Raw genomic sequence first — 14,430 nt, forward strand, 5'->3', positions numbered from 1 at the left:
CCTTGCTGGCTATGCACAGGTCTTGAAGAACAACGGGGTTAATCTGCTGCCCCATCTCCTGCCAGACTGCCAGTCTTGAGTGGCAAAAAGTCTCTTTCATCTCCCAGCTGGCCCCAGGACAGCGAGAGCTGAGAGCCGCAAGGGTCCATCACCTGTAGGTTGATGCCCCCAGGCTCCTTTGACACAGCCACCCAGCCTAGGTTCCTGCAGAACCTGGCCACCACCCTGTGGTCTCTAAAACCAAGCCCTTACAAGGCACCAGGGCTGGCCCTACGGCCTGCACCCCCCTGGCAGCACGTGGGGACCCAGCATGGGGTCCCTCCAGCCTGGCAGGAGTGACTCAGCCACGGGCTGCAGCTCTGAGGCTTTTCATAGGACACTTTTTTTGAATGCCAAGAATGCCATTTTTTCCCCCACTTCTTAATTCCAACTATTGTTTTTGAGAGAAATGCAATTAGAAAAAGAACAGAAGATGCCCCCCACTCCGAGAAACAGGACTCAGCTTCAGCCTTTCTAATTTTAAATCAAACCTTAGAAATACTGGTTTAGCCTCCAGGAGCCAGTGATGGCACAGAGGTGATGGAGGATCCCCTTTGGTGAGGGCTTTCTGTCCCAGGAGCCTCTTGCCAATTGATCCTGCCTGAGGCACGGATCTTCTCCATCCCAGAGGATGTCCAGCCCTGGCTTCACTTTGACCGCTGAAGACATGATCCACGTAGGACTATCGGTGTCAGAGGCAGATTCAGCACCTCAGCGCTGCACATCTCAGCTGCTGGTACTGAGCTGGGCTGAAAACCTCACGTTTTGGTCCACCTTTTCTCCCTGCTCCCTGGTGGGCGGCAGGACCAGCCAAGCGCGGCAGAGCCAGCCTGGAAACTGGATCTCTCTCCCAAAGCCCTTCTCAGCGCTGGCTGCCCGTGCTCGTTTCACCGACGGCTATATTTTTTTGCGTTGACAGATTCATGGCTGTTTTTCTTGGGTGTAACAAGCATCAGAAATACATTGTCTGGCTTCTTTCCTTTTTTTTTTTTTTTTCTCCTTCTTTTTTCTTCTTTTTTTTTTATTTAAACAGAAAACAAAACAATCTCTGGAGGGTTCACCTTTGGGAAGAGTTGCTGAAAGGGCCACTATTTTTAAGTCTTTGTCTTGCTTTCTCTGGTGCTTTTCTGGATGTGGTCACAGCACCAGCCCTTTGGATGTAAGGTCAGATTCAGGTGCAGCCAGGCATTGTAAAGCATCCCTGGTAAATCCCCTTTTTCCCAGCGAATCTACTATCCTGCCTTTTCCCTAGCTCGTCTACCCAAATACAAAGCCAGGTCCTGACACGCTGCAGCATCCCACCTGGGAGGGAGGCAACATGCTGCCTGGACATAGGAGGGAAAGCATTAATCCCCAGACCATGTCCACTAGAGCTGGTGCCCAAATTCCTCCTGGCAGCTTTTTTTTCCTCTTAAACCAGAGAAAAATATGACTAAGTTTGGAAAAGCCCAGCCCAGGAGGGGCAGATGGCGCAGTGCCAAGGGAACCCAGGGCTCCCTCCACACAGGCAGGGGAGACCAGCAGCATTGTGCCAGGCAAGGGGCTGAGCTGGGGTGCTGGAGGAGCTTCTCCCCAAGGAGCTTTGGATCTAATCCAAATTCAGGTTCAGGCTTAGGCTCAGGCTCTGCTGGGTTGATCTGGTGGGACCACCACCCACAGAGCCCACCAGAGCCCACCAAGAGCACGGGGTCCCTCACTCAACCTGCCCTTGCTAGCCCACGTGGATGGAGCACATCTCTGGGGCTTGGATTTGTCCCCTACAAAGGGAGCCCAAACTCCCAGAGTAAAGCCCCCATTTCCCACCTCCTGGTGGTCAGGGTGCTCAGAGAAAATGTTTTAGTCCAAACCCTTCTCCAATAAACAGCAAACTCACCTGGTCAGTGTGCATGGATGCAAGGGACCTGCCACTCATGCTGGGCACATCATGCCTCCTTGGGAGTCTCTGCTCCATGCTGGCTTTTTGCATTTCCTCCTTGATCTCCCAACTTTGGAGCCCAGTTACCTTAATCTGACCTTTAAGATGCTCAGAGCTGCATTAGCACCAGGCTGTCTATGGGTTAAACTGGTCCTGTATCCGGGGGCAGGGGCAGAAAGAGAGGATGAGGTGGACTTTCAGGTGTCTCCTGATAGTCCCAAAGTCCTGGCAAAGAATCAGAGACCAGCTGGCACATCTGCTGGCACGTCTGCTCTGTGTGTGTGTGTGTGTGTGTGTGTGTGTGTGTGTGCGCATGCACATATCTGGTTTGTGTAGGTCTCTGCTGCAACAGGGTCATTTTTGCATCTTTGTCCTCACCCCAGGGCTACCCGGGGAGAGAGGACCACCAGGACCACGTGGCTTGAAAGGTGACCAAGGAGACCTTGGCCCTCCAGGTCCAGTGGGGATGCGGGGATTCAAAGGTAAGGATCAGCCTCTGTGCATGCTCCCGGGTCGGTCGTGGGGTCTGGCTGGGCTTGCTGGGCAGCAAACTGGTTCTGGAGACCACTGGGACAAGGGGCAGAGACACTGGTCATGGGTGTGAGAGTGGTGGGTCCTCTGGCTTGGGACCCACTTGGAGCTCCTGGGGGAAGAGGAAATCTTGCTGAGCTGGGCGCATGCACATAAGCAACCTCTGCACTGAGATCTTTCCACCAAGACACAGTGGTGGAGAGAGTCGGGCTTGAAGGGAGAGGGGCAAACCAGTTGGGTTTGTGATGCTTCTGCCATGTAGTGGGGCTCAGCACAGGCAGGCGGACAGTGCTGCCTGCACTAAGCCCTCCCCAGAGCCCTGTGGGGACCTGCTGGGCTGCCCTCACGTGCTTGACTCCAACAGGGTTTTAGGAATAGCCTTGTGTTTGTTTTCTGGTGACCTTTCCTGTCTCTCTGTGGTTTTGGAGCATCTCACCACACCCTGGCTAAGAGCAGGGAGAAGCTGTGGGTGTAGGAAGTGGCCACGCATCTATTTAGCAGGATGGATTTGTCCCAGGAGACCTTTTAAAAGAAGTTCCACGCTGCAACCTAAAAAGGGATGGAGAATCCTAAAACATGCTCTTTCTGCCTCCAAATGCCTTGTGGGCAGGGGGAGGCAGGAAGAATCCACCCTAAGGCAGGTGCGCCACCCTGGGCAGAGCTGCCCTGCCTGCAGCCTGCCCCGGTCACCAGTGGCCAAAATGGTGTATTCCCCTCATCTCATGCTTATGGATGATGTTGACCTGGGATGTGGCCACGCTGGCCACCAGGACCTCAGGCCATGGCCACAGACCAGTGTCTGTGTCTGGAAAATGCCCGGAGCCCCTGCAGGCGGCACTCCAGGCAGCAGGTGTTGCTGTGCTTCTGGAGGTCCCATGTGTTATTCATCTTGCAAGCTCTCGCTTTCATGCACTGAGCTCCTTGTGTGAATTGCACGTGTGAAAGCTGAAGGTAAATGTCCTCTTTACATGTCTTTCTGTGCTCTGTCTGCAAACTTGGCATCACGCTGGTGAGCTGGCTAGAGCTGGTATCCAGTTTTCCTGTATGTCCTCCAAAATGCTGGTTGTTGCCAGGGGCAGGGGTTGGCGTGAGACCTCCACATCATTTCTGGTGGCTCATCCTTCACATGTGGTAGCCACAGCAGTGCCCATCTTCTGTATCTTGCATGCCACCAGAAAGCCCCTTGCAGTCTAGGGGCAGGAGCACATCTTTTATCCCTTCTGCACTTTGTGGTGACTTTAGAAGGACCTTTCCTAGAAATATGCCATCCACCTCCCAGTGCCAGTGCCTCCTGGTGCAGCCCCAGCAAGCTTTAGGTCCAAGCAGAAAGAAGACGCAGGAGATGAGGTGTTGCCAGTGGCCACCTCCTGTAGTGAGGGAGCAGCGTGAAGTTCCCAGAGCTGCAGCTCAAGGCAAGAAGGTTGCCTGCAAGATTAGCACCCATCTGGTCCTCTTTCCCTTGAGCCATCACTTCTGTGATCACCCACCTTACTGACACAATGGCTCTGTTCAGCCCACCACTCTCCCAGTCACCCCAGTCCAGGTACGAGCTGACCACCTGGGTCCCCTTAGCTGCTGGAGATGGCTCTCCAGGCCACATGACTGGTTAGATGATATTTATGCAGGGCCGTGTAGTTTTGAAGGACACTGCTGGGTGCTATTTCCATCGCCCCATCCCATCTAACTGGAAGCCCAGGGTTTCTGGGCTGATGTGGCTGGGGCAAGTCTCCACACTCCCACCAAAGCAGAGGCTGCCAGTGGGGCACAGAGCCCTATGTGCTGCAGGAACAGAGAAACCAGCGTTTCATGCTTGTTTTGCAGCACTGTCTCTTGGGTTTTTTGGAGATAACTCTGGCCTCTAGGATTGCAATGTCGTGTTGTGGGGGTGCGGGACTTGGAGCTGCAGGATGAAAACGCCTGGTCTGATGCTGCAGGAGGTCAAACTAGCCCCTGGATACTAACGCAAGGGAGACATCGGCGCCGAAATGTTCCTGGCAGCGCATCAAACGCCGAGGTCCGCCAACCAAAACCACAACATGTTTTGGGACCGCAGTTTCCTTTCCTTCCCTGGAGCAGAGGAAAGTGGGCTTTTCTCACTGGCCGGTGCCAAGCACTCATTAGACAAACAAATTATCCCAGGGAGCCTGGGCCGGTTGAATTGGGCTTCAGTAGAGGACCAAACCCTGATGCCAGATTTGTTCTGCAAAACACATCCCTGGGGAATGTGTCCCTTCTGGAGGGAGGAGGTTGATGGACTCCTGCATCACATTTCCACCCCTAAGACAGATACGTTAATAGCTGCTGTGCTGGGTCAGTGCTGAGATGTGTTAACAAACCCCATGGTGGGCATCACAGCTCCACCAAGGAGCTCTCTGGAGACACAACCCTGAGGCTGAAGCCTTTCTCCAGTACTTACCAGCCCAGGAGGTGGTGGAGACCACCCCCAGCACAGCCCTGCCTTCAGGGGAAAGCTGTGGGCACACCACAGTAGCAGAACATCAACTTCCCCAAGCCTGGTGACCCTTCTACAAAGCTGGTCTGCATCTCAAGCCCCCTTCCCCAGGGAGATGAAGCACTTCTGCTCTTGGTTTTGGGAGATGATGGGTCAGGTGGCATGCCGAAGCGTTGATGGACCTTTGCCATTTGGTGCATTGCTTCTAGCTATCATCCTTTCATTGGTATAGAGTAATCCCTGTACCTGAGGAGGCCTCTTGGCTTGAAGAAGATTAAGCTGTCTCCAGGGCTCCACCGGCTGTGGCCTTGATGCACCCTCTTCCTCATGCATTTCTCAGAGGCATCCTTGGTTTGGGGTAAGAATGACTCTGCAGTGGCCAAGCCATCAGGTGTTCTCTCTGGAGGGATGAACCACCTCTAGGTCCCACCAGAGCCCAGCACCCGCACAGGGGTCCTGCCCTCCACCTCCTCTTACTGGCCCATGTGGATGGAGGTCATCTCCAGGGCTTGGATGTGTCCCCTACGAAGGAAGCCCCAAACTACAGCCCCTGTTTCTCACCTCCTGGAAGGTCAGGGGTGCTCAGATAAGAGGGTTTCATCCAACCCCTTCTCCATTAAATAACAAACCACACTGGCAGAAAGCACTGAATTTCTATGGTTTATGGGATTCTCTGAAATTTATAGGAAACAGACAGAGCCAGGCAATGGTCCAAAACCGGGCTTTAAGTAAAGGCCTGTTTTTCTGCAGCACTAGTCTTACACTTCTATAATGACTTTCTTCTGAGCACAAGAGAGCTATTGGTTCCCTGGGAAATGCAGCCTGTCCTGGGGTGGGGAGCATCTGAGCCTCCTCACCGAAAATCCCAGGTCAAACTGTCTCACAGTGATGGTCTGACCTGGTCAAGGGACAGCTTGTCCTCTCCGCAGCAGAGTCCTGAGTATTTTCCCTTGTTGATATTTTCCTATCCTTGATGCATTTTCCCTCAAAATTACCCCAGTGTAGTATTATTTTCCTCATTTCCAAATGAGGAAAATTATTCTGGAAAGTGAGTATACATCAGTCATCTTCACTCTTCTGTGGAGAACATCATGCAGGGAACACTTTCAGGAGGAAACAGCAGTAAATGAGCCATGGTAAGGATGGCTAATTTATAGATAAATTCAGGGCAATAAGAGAAGTCCCCTTCCTAAATACAATGTGTAAGCAAGGAGGAGGTTTTCTGGCATGTTGCTGAAGGCAGAACATCTTTCTGCCTGTGAAGATGGGGATTTGGCAGCTTCTCCTGGGGACTCCTGCGAGACCACAGTGGTCCACCTCACCCTGCACACCCAGGAGCTCTTTCCACCCTCCTCTGGTGACATCCTTTCCCATGAGCTATGCAGGTCTTGTGCCCCGCCTCTCTCAGAAGCACTGATTTTTGGAACAGAGGTGATGCCCAGGAGCAGGACGTTGGTGGGGACCAAGCTTCTGCCATGGGAAGAGCTGAGGGTCACTTGTCACAGTGTCTGTGCCAGAATTGTGTGCACAGTCCAGAAGAACCAGCTGGAACTGCACCGATTCACCTCCTGTGGGAAATGGCCGAGCAAAACCTTGACACTTGTTGAGTGAAGGCACTGGATAGGACCTCCTGGTAGGACCAGCAGTGATGCCAATGAGGGGCTCTCCTGAACTGATGGGCTCTGTCCCAGCCCCAAGGCTCTCTCCATTCCAGCTTGCAGGGATGCCCCCAGCTGGGGATGCTCTCCAGCCCTGATACCTCAGGAAGCTGGGCTTGACCTCAGGGTGAAGTCAGCAAGTTCTGCCACCAAAGGGGCTGTCCTCTGCTCATCAAAGAGCTTCTATGGAGAAAAGAGAGACAGGAAGGGGGGAAAAAGAGAAAAGAAGGAGAAAAGCCTTCCAGGAGAGCAAGGAAATGAAGGGACTTGGAGGACTGCATGGGAGAAGCCAAGGCGGATAGGGAAGCACAAGGCACAGGGGATGGGATGTGTTTTAAAGCACCCTCGTGAATCTGTTGGCATCGTCCATAAAGTGCTTCTTTCTTTTCAAGGGTCTTTTGTCTGCCAGATGTATATGAAACCAAAAAAAAAACAAAAACAAAACAAAACAAAAAAAAACCGAGCAAAAAACCAACTCAGCTTAAACCTGGCGCAGCAGTGCAGGTCAGGGATGGGAAGTGGAAGCACACCCAGAACAGTGTGCTTTGGGTTAGACCCACTGACCCATCCCAAACCAGCATCAGCTCCCATAATGGGCTGTTCCCAGTGACATTTGGGAGAGGTCCAGCTGCCCTGCAGAGAGCACGGTGGTGTGCATGGTGTCACCGTCCCAGGCCATAGGTGATCTCAGGATTGCTCCTGGGGCTGCCCTCACTGCCTCCTCCAGCAGCTCCCATTGCACTGGCTCCTCCTTTCCTATTCATAACCAGTTCCTGCTCCTCAAGAGCCCCTGGACCCATTTTTAACTGCTCAGCATCCTTAAGCTGAGCCTATCTACTGCTTTTTGGAGACCTTGGTGCACTCCATTGGCTAATGACACCTGCATCAGGGCTCCCAGGAGAGCAGCATCTGGCCCTGAAGATGTGCTGGGTGTCTTGCTCTGCCTTGTGCCAGGAGCCCTTATTTTTCCCCGCAGCATTCCCGGCTGCTGGAGACATCTCACCATGGGCTCCACTGCCTTTTGCCAGCCCTGCCGCTTTGTAGAAACAGATCTGGAGACATCTTACCATGGGTTCTGCTGCCTTCTGCCAGCCCTGCCACTTTGTAGAAACAGATCACAGAATTGTTTGGGTGGGAAGGGACCTTAAAGACCACCCAGTCCCACCCCCCACCATGGGCAGGGACCCCTCCCCCCAGCCCAGGCTGCCCCCAGCCCCGTCCAACCTGGCCTTGAGCACTGCCAGGGATGGGGCACCCACAGCTGCTCTGGGCAGCCTGTTCCTCTTGCAGCGGTGCAGTATGGTTTCAATTTGTGCCAAGTTTTTTTGCTTTAGTCTTTTTCTGAACGGTTTCTAATCATTTGTGACAGTTGTCTCCCATCATTAAGAGTGTTTCCTTCTCCTGCAGCATCTGTGAAGTCCCCAGCTTGTCCTGGTTGCTGTCACCTCCTGTGACCAGCAAGACACAGCAGTTATTCACTCCAGGAGTTTCAGCCCACAGCATTCCTGACCAGTGCAGCTGGTACATTCCTGTCCCTTGAGCTCCACCTTTCCACCTTCACCTCTCTCCATCATTCCTATAGGATGCCCTATAGGATGCAGCCTGGACCCTGCAGGGAAAGTGCTTCTGCTCTAGAAGAGCTGGAGTTTTGAGGACAAACACATCAGAATCGTAACTGTTGCTTTCCAACCCCCTTTTCTTGGGGCTGGGGAGGGAAGGTGGTGGAGAGCATGGGCTGCTCCAGTGTCCCAGTACCATCACGTGCTGGCGAGCAGCATCTCTGGCCTCTCTCCCGCTGCTCAGGGGGCTGCTGTCATCTGGTTCCCATCAGCGGGCAGGCTGCAGGCAGCTTTCCTCCATCTGACACAGCTGCGGCTGCCCAGGGGAGCAATCTCGCCTTCCCAGAGCCTCCAAGTTAAAGGGCAAGAATTTCCTGCGCGGTCTCTCTCTTTTTTTTTTTTTTTTAATATTTTATTTTATAAGAAATTTCTGAGCGTGTGTGTGTATGTGTGTTGTTTGTTGTTCTTACACGGAGACAAAAGAGAAGGATATGTTGAAGCGGGGCTGTGCTGCAGGGCTGGGACTCGCCTGGAGCATCATTGGCAGGAGCAGCCTGGAGCCTTCCCTGGCCCCTTCCCTCTGCAGCCTTGGGGCAAAGCCAGGACCAGCAAAGCCAAGCCCATGGTCCCACTCAGGACAATGTTTTCAGTGGTGCTCACCACGGGAAAACACAGCTGCTGCCTGCCAGGAGCAGGGTCAGGGATTAAGGGAGGTGGTGGGATGCAGGCAGAGGCAGCCCGTGCTTGTGAGATACAGGGAAAGCCAAGCCATGACACAGATAATTATTGAGCTTATTATTTTTATATGGAAATAGGCATGGTTTTGAAGGCAGCCTGTTTATCCAGCTGGTCTGAACACTGCTTCTCGGTGGGTCAGGGTTTGGGTTCAGCAAATCCACTCGTAAGGAGGCACCAGCTGGATGCAGGAAGGGTCGATGCTCCATTGAGGCTGCAAGAAGCCACATCTCTGTCCCTGACCCCTGCCAAATGAAGCAGTTTTAGCCCCAAATAAGGGTTTTTGTCCCCAAATTCAGGGTTTGCTTTCTTCTATTCCTGCTCTGCTGCTGCCCTGCAGCCAGGGCTTTGGCTGTTCAGGGCAGGTGGGGTAGCAGAGTAGGTGGGATGGTTTGAGGGACCACCAGCCCTCCATCCTCCATCTGCTAAGGGACATGCACCCCAGGAGGATTTCTGGGGGGTTCCCCATCCTCCCATCCTTACCTTGCCCCGGGAGCAGGGGCGTATTGCACAGCCCCAAGCCCCCCACTGAGGGGTTACCCAAGGAAGGCCCCCCCTGGCAGATACAGAGGGAAAGAGCCACTTTGGGCATGAAATACAAACACATAGAGCCCGGGGAGCAGCTGGCCCCACATGGGATAAACCCTGTATAAAGCTGTGCTTTCCCAGGGCCGGGTTGGTTCTGCCTTTAAAAAGAAGCATCCCAGGAGAAGCCAAAGGAGTGAGAAGGTGGGTGCCATTGCCATGCAGCATGGCTGGGGACTCAGCAGAGGGGCTGACAAATCTTTTGCTGTTTCAGTTTCCCCATACTGAGAAAGCCCTCCAAGAGCTAGACACACAGCTTTACTTAAGAGCAGGATATCCAGTAAAAATCTGATTTTAACAAGATTTATGCCCCGTGCTTGCTCTTTTCACAGGTGACCGAGGCCCGAAGGGTGAGAAAGGGGACCGAGGTGGCAGCAGCATGGGTAAGCTCTTGCTCCTGGTCATCTCGCTGGTGCTCCACGCATGGTGTTGGTGGTGTTTGCAGGGTTAGGAGCCTGCAGGGGAAATGCATCTGCCAAGAGGGCAGCACAGCAGCAGTTGCTGCCAGGACAAGGCTGCTGAGTCCCATGCTTTTGTCCTGCCGGGGCAAGGAGGAGCCAAAGCTGGCGGGAAGGGTGGAGGGATGTCAGCACCATGCGAGGACTGAGAATGCTCGAGGAAAGTGGTTGTGATGTTAAGGCAGAGCCAAGCAGGGGGAAGCACTTTGCTTTGCAGCCCCAGGAGCCATCAGCGTGCTGAGATCCTGGGCCAGGCTGATGGGGCTGGACTGAGGATGCCCGAAGCTGGCTGGGAGATTTCACTGCCTGCTTTTTCCGGGGAACAAACAGGATCAAGCTCAGGGCTCAGCTCTCCCACCCTCACAGGTGTTTTGCTGGCAAACAGCATCATCCCTAACCCAGGGACATCCTAGAGCTGGCAGCAAGAGAAATGAAGGCCTGGAAGGACACATCTCCCATCCACTGCCCCAGGGCAGGATTGGATCAAAGAAGCATTTTTCCAGGGCTTCGAGATGGAAATGCCTGTTTGAGTGGAGGCACCTGGGCCACAATGTGCTGCCGACCTCCCATGCCCAGCAGCTCTGCTATTGCTTTGGGATTTCCTCTGGGGCCAAGACCAGCAAGTGCCCACTGATCCCCAGTGTTCGCTTTCTGGGCTGGCAAGCCAAGAAATGCCAGGGAATGAGCATGGAGCCAGATCCTGCCCACCCTCTGCTGTGCTACAGCTATGCTGTGCAGGGAGCTTGTCCCTGAGACCCCTGGCGATGCTGAGGGTTTCCTCAAAGCTTTGGGCATCCCTCCTGCCACCCCAGGGACATCTCTCCTTTGGGACATCCCTCCTGCCTCTCTGAGGACATCTCTCCTGGCTCTCCAGGGACATTCCTCCATGGAGATATCCCCCTTGCTCCTCTAGAGCCATCCCTTCCTGAGGATATCCCTCCTGCCACCCTAGGAACATCCCTCCTTGGGGACATCCCTCTTGCCTTCCTGAGGATATCCCTCCTGCCTCAGGCACCCAAGCAGGAGCTCCAGGTCCCAGCTGCCAGCCACCATGACACCCAGTGGTGCCAAGCAAGAGCAAGGATGTGGCAGGGTTAGAAGGGAAGCAGCAGCAGAGGTAGCTGGGGAGCAAGGAGCATCATGGTGGGATGCACCAGCACCCCAGCAAAGACTGCGGGCCACAGTCCCCTCCAGCCACTGCTTGATGGGCAAGTGCAGCCAGTTTCCCTCTGCAAAGTACAAATGATGGAGTATATCACTATTTAATGTCCTGGTAGACACACCCCACCTCTACCTCCTGGTGACTTGATGTTTGCATCCATATTCCCAAACCAAAGGGGCCAGAGCAGAGCAGGGGCAGAGGGAGAGGATGATGGGGAGCCCAGGGAACCAGGGGCAGATGGTGTCCATTACCAGGGAGGAGATGATATCTCAGCCCATCTGCAAAGAATCAGGCCCTTGTTTTCTCAGCCACCTGGAGTTATTTCTCCTCTTTAGCTTTTCCTTTCCTGTTTTGCTGGTTCTGGGGGCTGGGCCAGGGGGAGGTCAAGGGGTTTGGAAGTAATTGCTGAAGCAAAACAAATGCACATGCACAGGATGATGCTCTCAGGGTTTATTGGGTGTGTTGGAGAGGGAAGGGGCCATAGACCTGCTCCGACATGGATGAGGCCAGGCCACTTTGCAGGCAGGAGGTTGATGCAGGCAGAAAGCACAGCTGGGATGCTCCTGTGCTGTTCTGGAGCTGCAGCCTAGGAGGGCCTGATCTAGAACAACCTTCTGCAGCCCAACAAGGTGGACAACCCTGCTTGGGTCCTGGTGTGTCTCCTGATGGCTTCACCAGCTTGCTGGGGCCAGTACCTGGGCACAGCCTTGGCTCTGGCCACAGCTTTTGCAGTCTCCAGGGCTCATGGGCACTGAAACAGCGCTGGGCTGGGCTGGGCAGGGCTGTGGGGATGTTACAGGCAGCTGGCCCTGGTTTGGGAGGAGACTTCTGGGTTTTATTAGCTTTTATTAGCCTTCTAAGTAATGCTTATTAGAGGCTTAAGTGGAAGGGTAGTGGCCAGGACTTACATGGCTGAGTTCTGTGGCTTTATTAGCAACCCTCACCCTGCTGATTAATGCAAATGTCTTGGTTGTGCCTGGATCCGTGCCCTGATTGTGCATCTCTGCCCCCTCTTGGGGAAGCAGTCATCGTTTTCCAGCATGCATGGGCTTTGAAGAGCATCCAGTGAAGAGCTGGGGTGAGAACAGGCTCACAGCTGGAGGAATGAGGGCTTTGGGACTGGCAACTGGCTTGGGTTGGAGATATGGAGCTGGTCCTGGACAGGATGAGCAACCTCCTGATGTTGGATATAGGGAACTGGTCCTGGACCATCGGTCACCTGCCTGTTCTCCAGGCACCAGGGAACGTGGGCAGCTCTGGAGGCAGAGCAGGATGGTTTTGTGGATGGAGGGGGTTAAGCCTGCCGGTGGGCTCCATGCTCCATTTAGCTATTTCTTTCCCATAGCCATCACAGACATGAGGTGACAGCACCCAGGGAAGGATCCCTTGCCCTGGGATGCTCCAGGGTGCAAGAGGGATGATGGTTCCAAAGCCCCAGTGTTGCATGGTGCTCGGAGATCAGGCAGGCAGGTGGACTCCCCAGGTGCTGGTGCCTAGGGTCACTAAACATGTGGAACTAGGAAGGTGATGCTGTGTGGCTTGCCACCTTGACTTGAGCAGTGGAGAAGTGCTGGACCCTGGGTTTCCCTGGCCAGGACCTTGCCTGGAGCAGGGAGGTTGGGCTGGCTCACTAGCAGGGGACACTGGTGTTGGACCCAGCACAAGCTTAGTTTGGCAGGAGCAGCTCCCCTGGCAGCTCCAGGCAGCGTCCACAGCTCCAGCGCACATGTTTGCCTCGGAAGAGTCACTTCATCCAGCCCGCTGATGACACCATCCCTGGGGTGAGCCAAGGCAGCTGCCTTGGTGAAGCTGCTCGAAGGCTGGGAGGAGGCACTTCATCCCAGATAGCAGGGACTGGTTGAAGGAGACAGCCAGCAGCATCCCGAAGGAGCCCCTCTGCTGAGATGTGATGTCACCCCTCCAGGTCTGTAGCAGAGCTGTGGACAATAGCAGCGAGATGGTTCAGGGGCAGCAGGAGATGTTTCCTGGCTCCTCGGTGAACCTGATGCTCTGCCCAGATCCTGTAAAACACGCTCGGGTTTTCCAGACTCGTTCTTGAGCCTGAACCTGAGCAGGTCCTGGAAGTGGGAGATGAGCTGGTGCCAGGGCCAAGCAAGGACTGTGCTTTCTGGAGGTCATTGGAGGAGGTGGCCCTGTTCCCACTGGGAGCAAGCCAGGGAAAACCCAGAGTCTGAAACATGAAAAAAGCAACTTTTGTGCAGGCCCCAGCCGGTCAGCAGTGCCAAAACCCATTGCATCTCTGTGCAGCAGGTCCCAAACGCAGCTCTGGTCTCTAAATGTCCCATTAACTCTGCACCCCCCAGCCCCGAGAGACTGGGGCAGGCTGGGACCCTGCTTCATCCACCATGGCCAACTTGGTCACTAGCTTGGTTGGCCAGGGTGCCTAAAGAGACCTCAACTAAGCACAACTGCCCGCAACGTCCCACCATCATGGAGTTAGAGCAGATCTTGGACCAGTGTCAGATTTTACCCAGCTCTTTGCAACTCCTGCAATGGTCACCTCTTGGTGAGGTGGAGACCTTTTGGATTCATCACTTGAGAACCTGCCATGGTCCATGTACTGGCAAAATCACAGACAAAAAGGTTTTGTTCCCTTTTGCATTGCTGGGACTTTAGTGGCAGCTGTGGTGGTGGTGGGTTTGATGGTGTAGAAACGGGGCGCAGCCCCTTGACCCCCTCTCCACCAGTGACCAGAATGGGATGTAGAGAGATGAGCTGGAGCATCGACGGTCATCAAGGAGGAGACCTCGGCCTGCCTGGAAATGCTTCACACAGCAATCCAAACCCCATTTATCTTTGCATTGGAGAAATAATGTCGTTGAGCATGGATGGGGTGGGGGGGTGGGGGGGAAGAACCAAACCCAAGCCCTGGCTTTCAGAAAATGTCTTTAAATCAAAAATCTCTGAGCAGCTGCAATACAACGTTGTTTGGGGGAGCCCAGCTCCACCCTCGGCGGCTGTCCCAGCCCATGGTGAGTCACAGAGCAAGCCCAGCTGCCTGACAGTGATTTTTCACTGTTCAACCCCTTTTTCATCCCAAATAACAGGGTTTGTGGTGTGTTTCTTTTGCTGGGTTTCCTTGGCTGCGGGTGGAGGAAGAGCCGTTGTGATTTGTTTTTGGAGCTGAGGTCCTCGGCCATTCCCCTGTCAGATAAACCACTGCCGCCCCGTGCCTCTCCCTGGCTGAAGGATGAAGGGTGACCATACTGGTCTTGCCTAGCAGGAGGGCGCTGATGGGAGGAAGAAGGCTGAGCAGCCAGCTGGGCATGGAGGGAGCAATGCCATGGTGGGAAGGAGGATAAGCCATGTCCTCTC

General features: G+C 54.2%; 1 protein-coding gene across 2 annotated transcripts in view; it reads left to right on the forward strand.

The window, feature by feature from the left end:
• SCARA5 (scavenger receptor class A member 5) overlaps window positions 1-14,430 on the forward strand; it is a 42,560-nt gene that overhangs the window by 24,040 nt on the left and 4,090 nt on the right. For both annotated transcript variants that reach the window (XM_040599507.1, XM_040599508.1), the window contains exons 6-7: window positions 2,338-2,436; window positions 9,807-9,857. In XM_040599507.1, the coding sequence (XP_040455441.1) occupies window positions 2,338-2,436; window positions 9,807-9,857 (150 nt within the window). The remainder of the gene's footprint in view (window positions 1-2,337; window positions 2,437-9,806; window positions 9,858-14,430) is intronic.

This window comes from Falco naumanni, chromosome 6 (genome assembly GCF_017639655.2).
Source record: "Falco naumanni isolate bFalNau1 chromosome 6, bFalNau1.pat, whole genome shotgun sequence".
In the NCBI taxonomy this organism is placed as follows: domain Eukaryota; kingdom Metazoa; phylum Chordata; class Aves; order Falconiformes; family Falconidae; genus Falco; species Falco naumanni.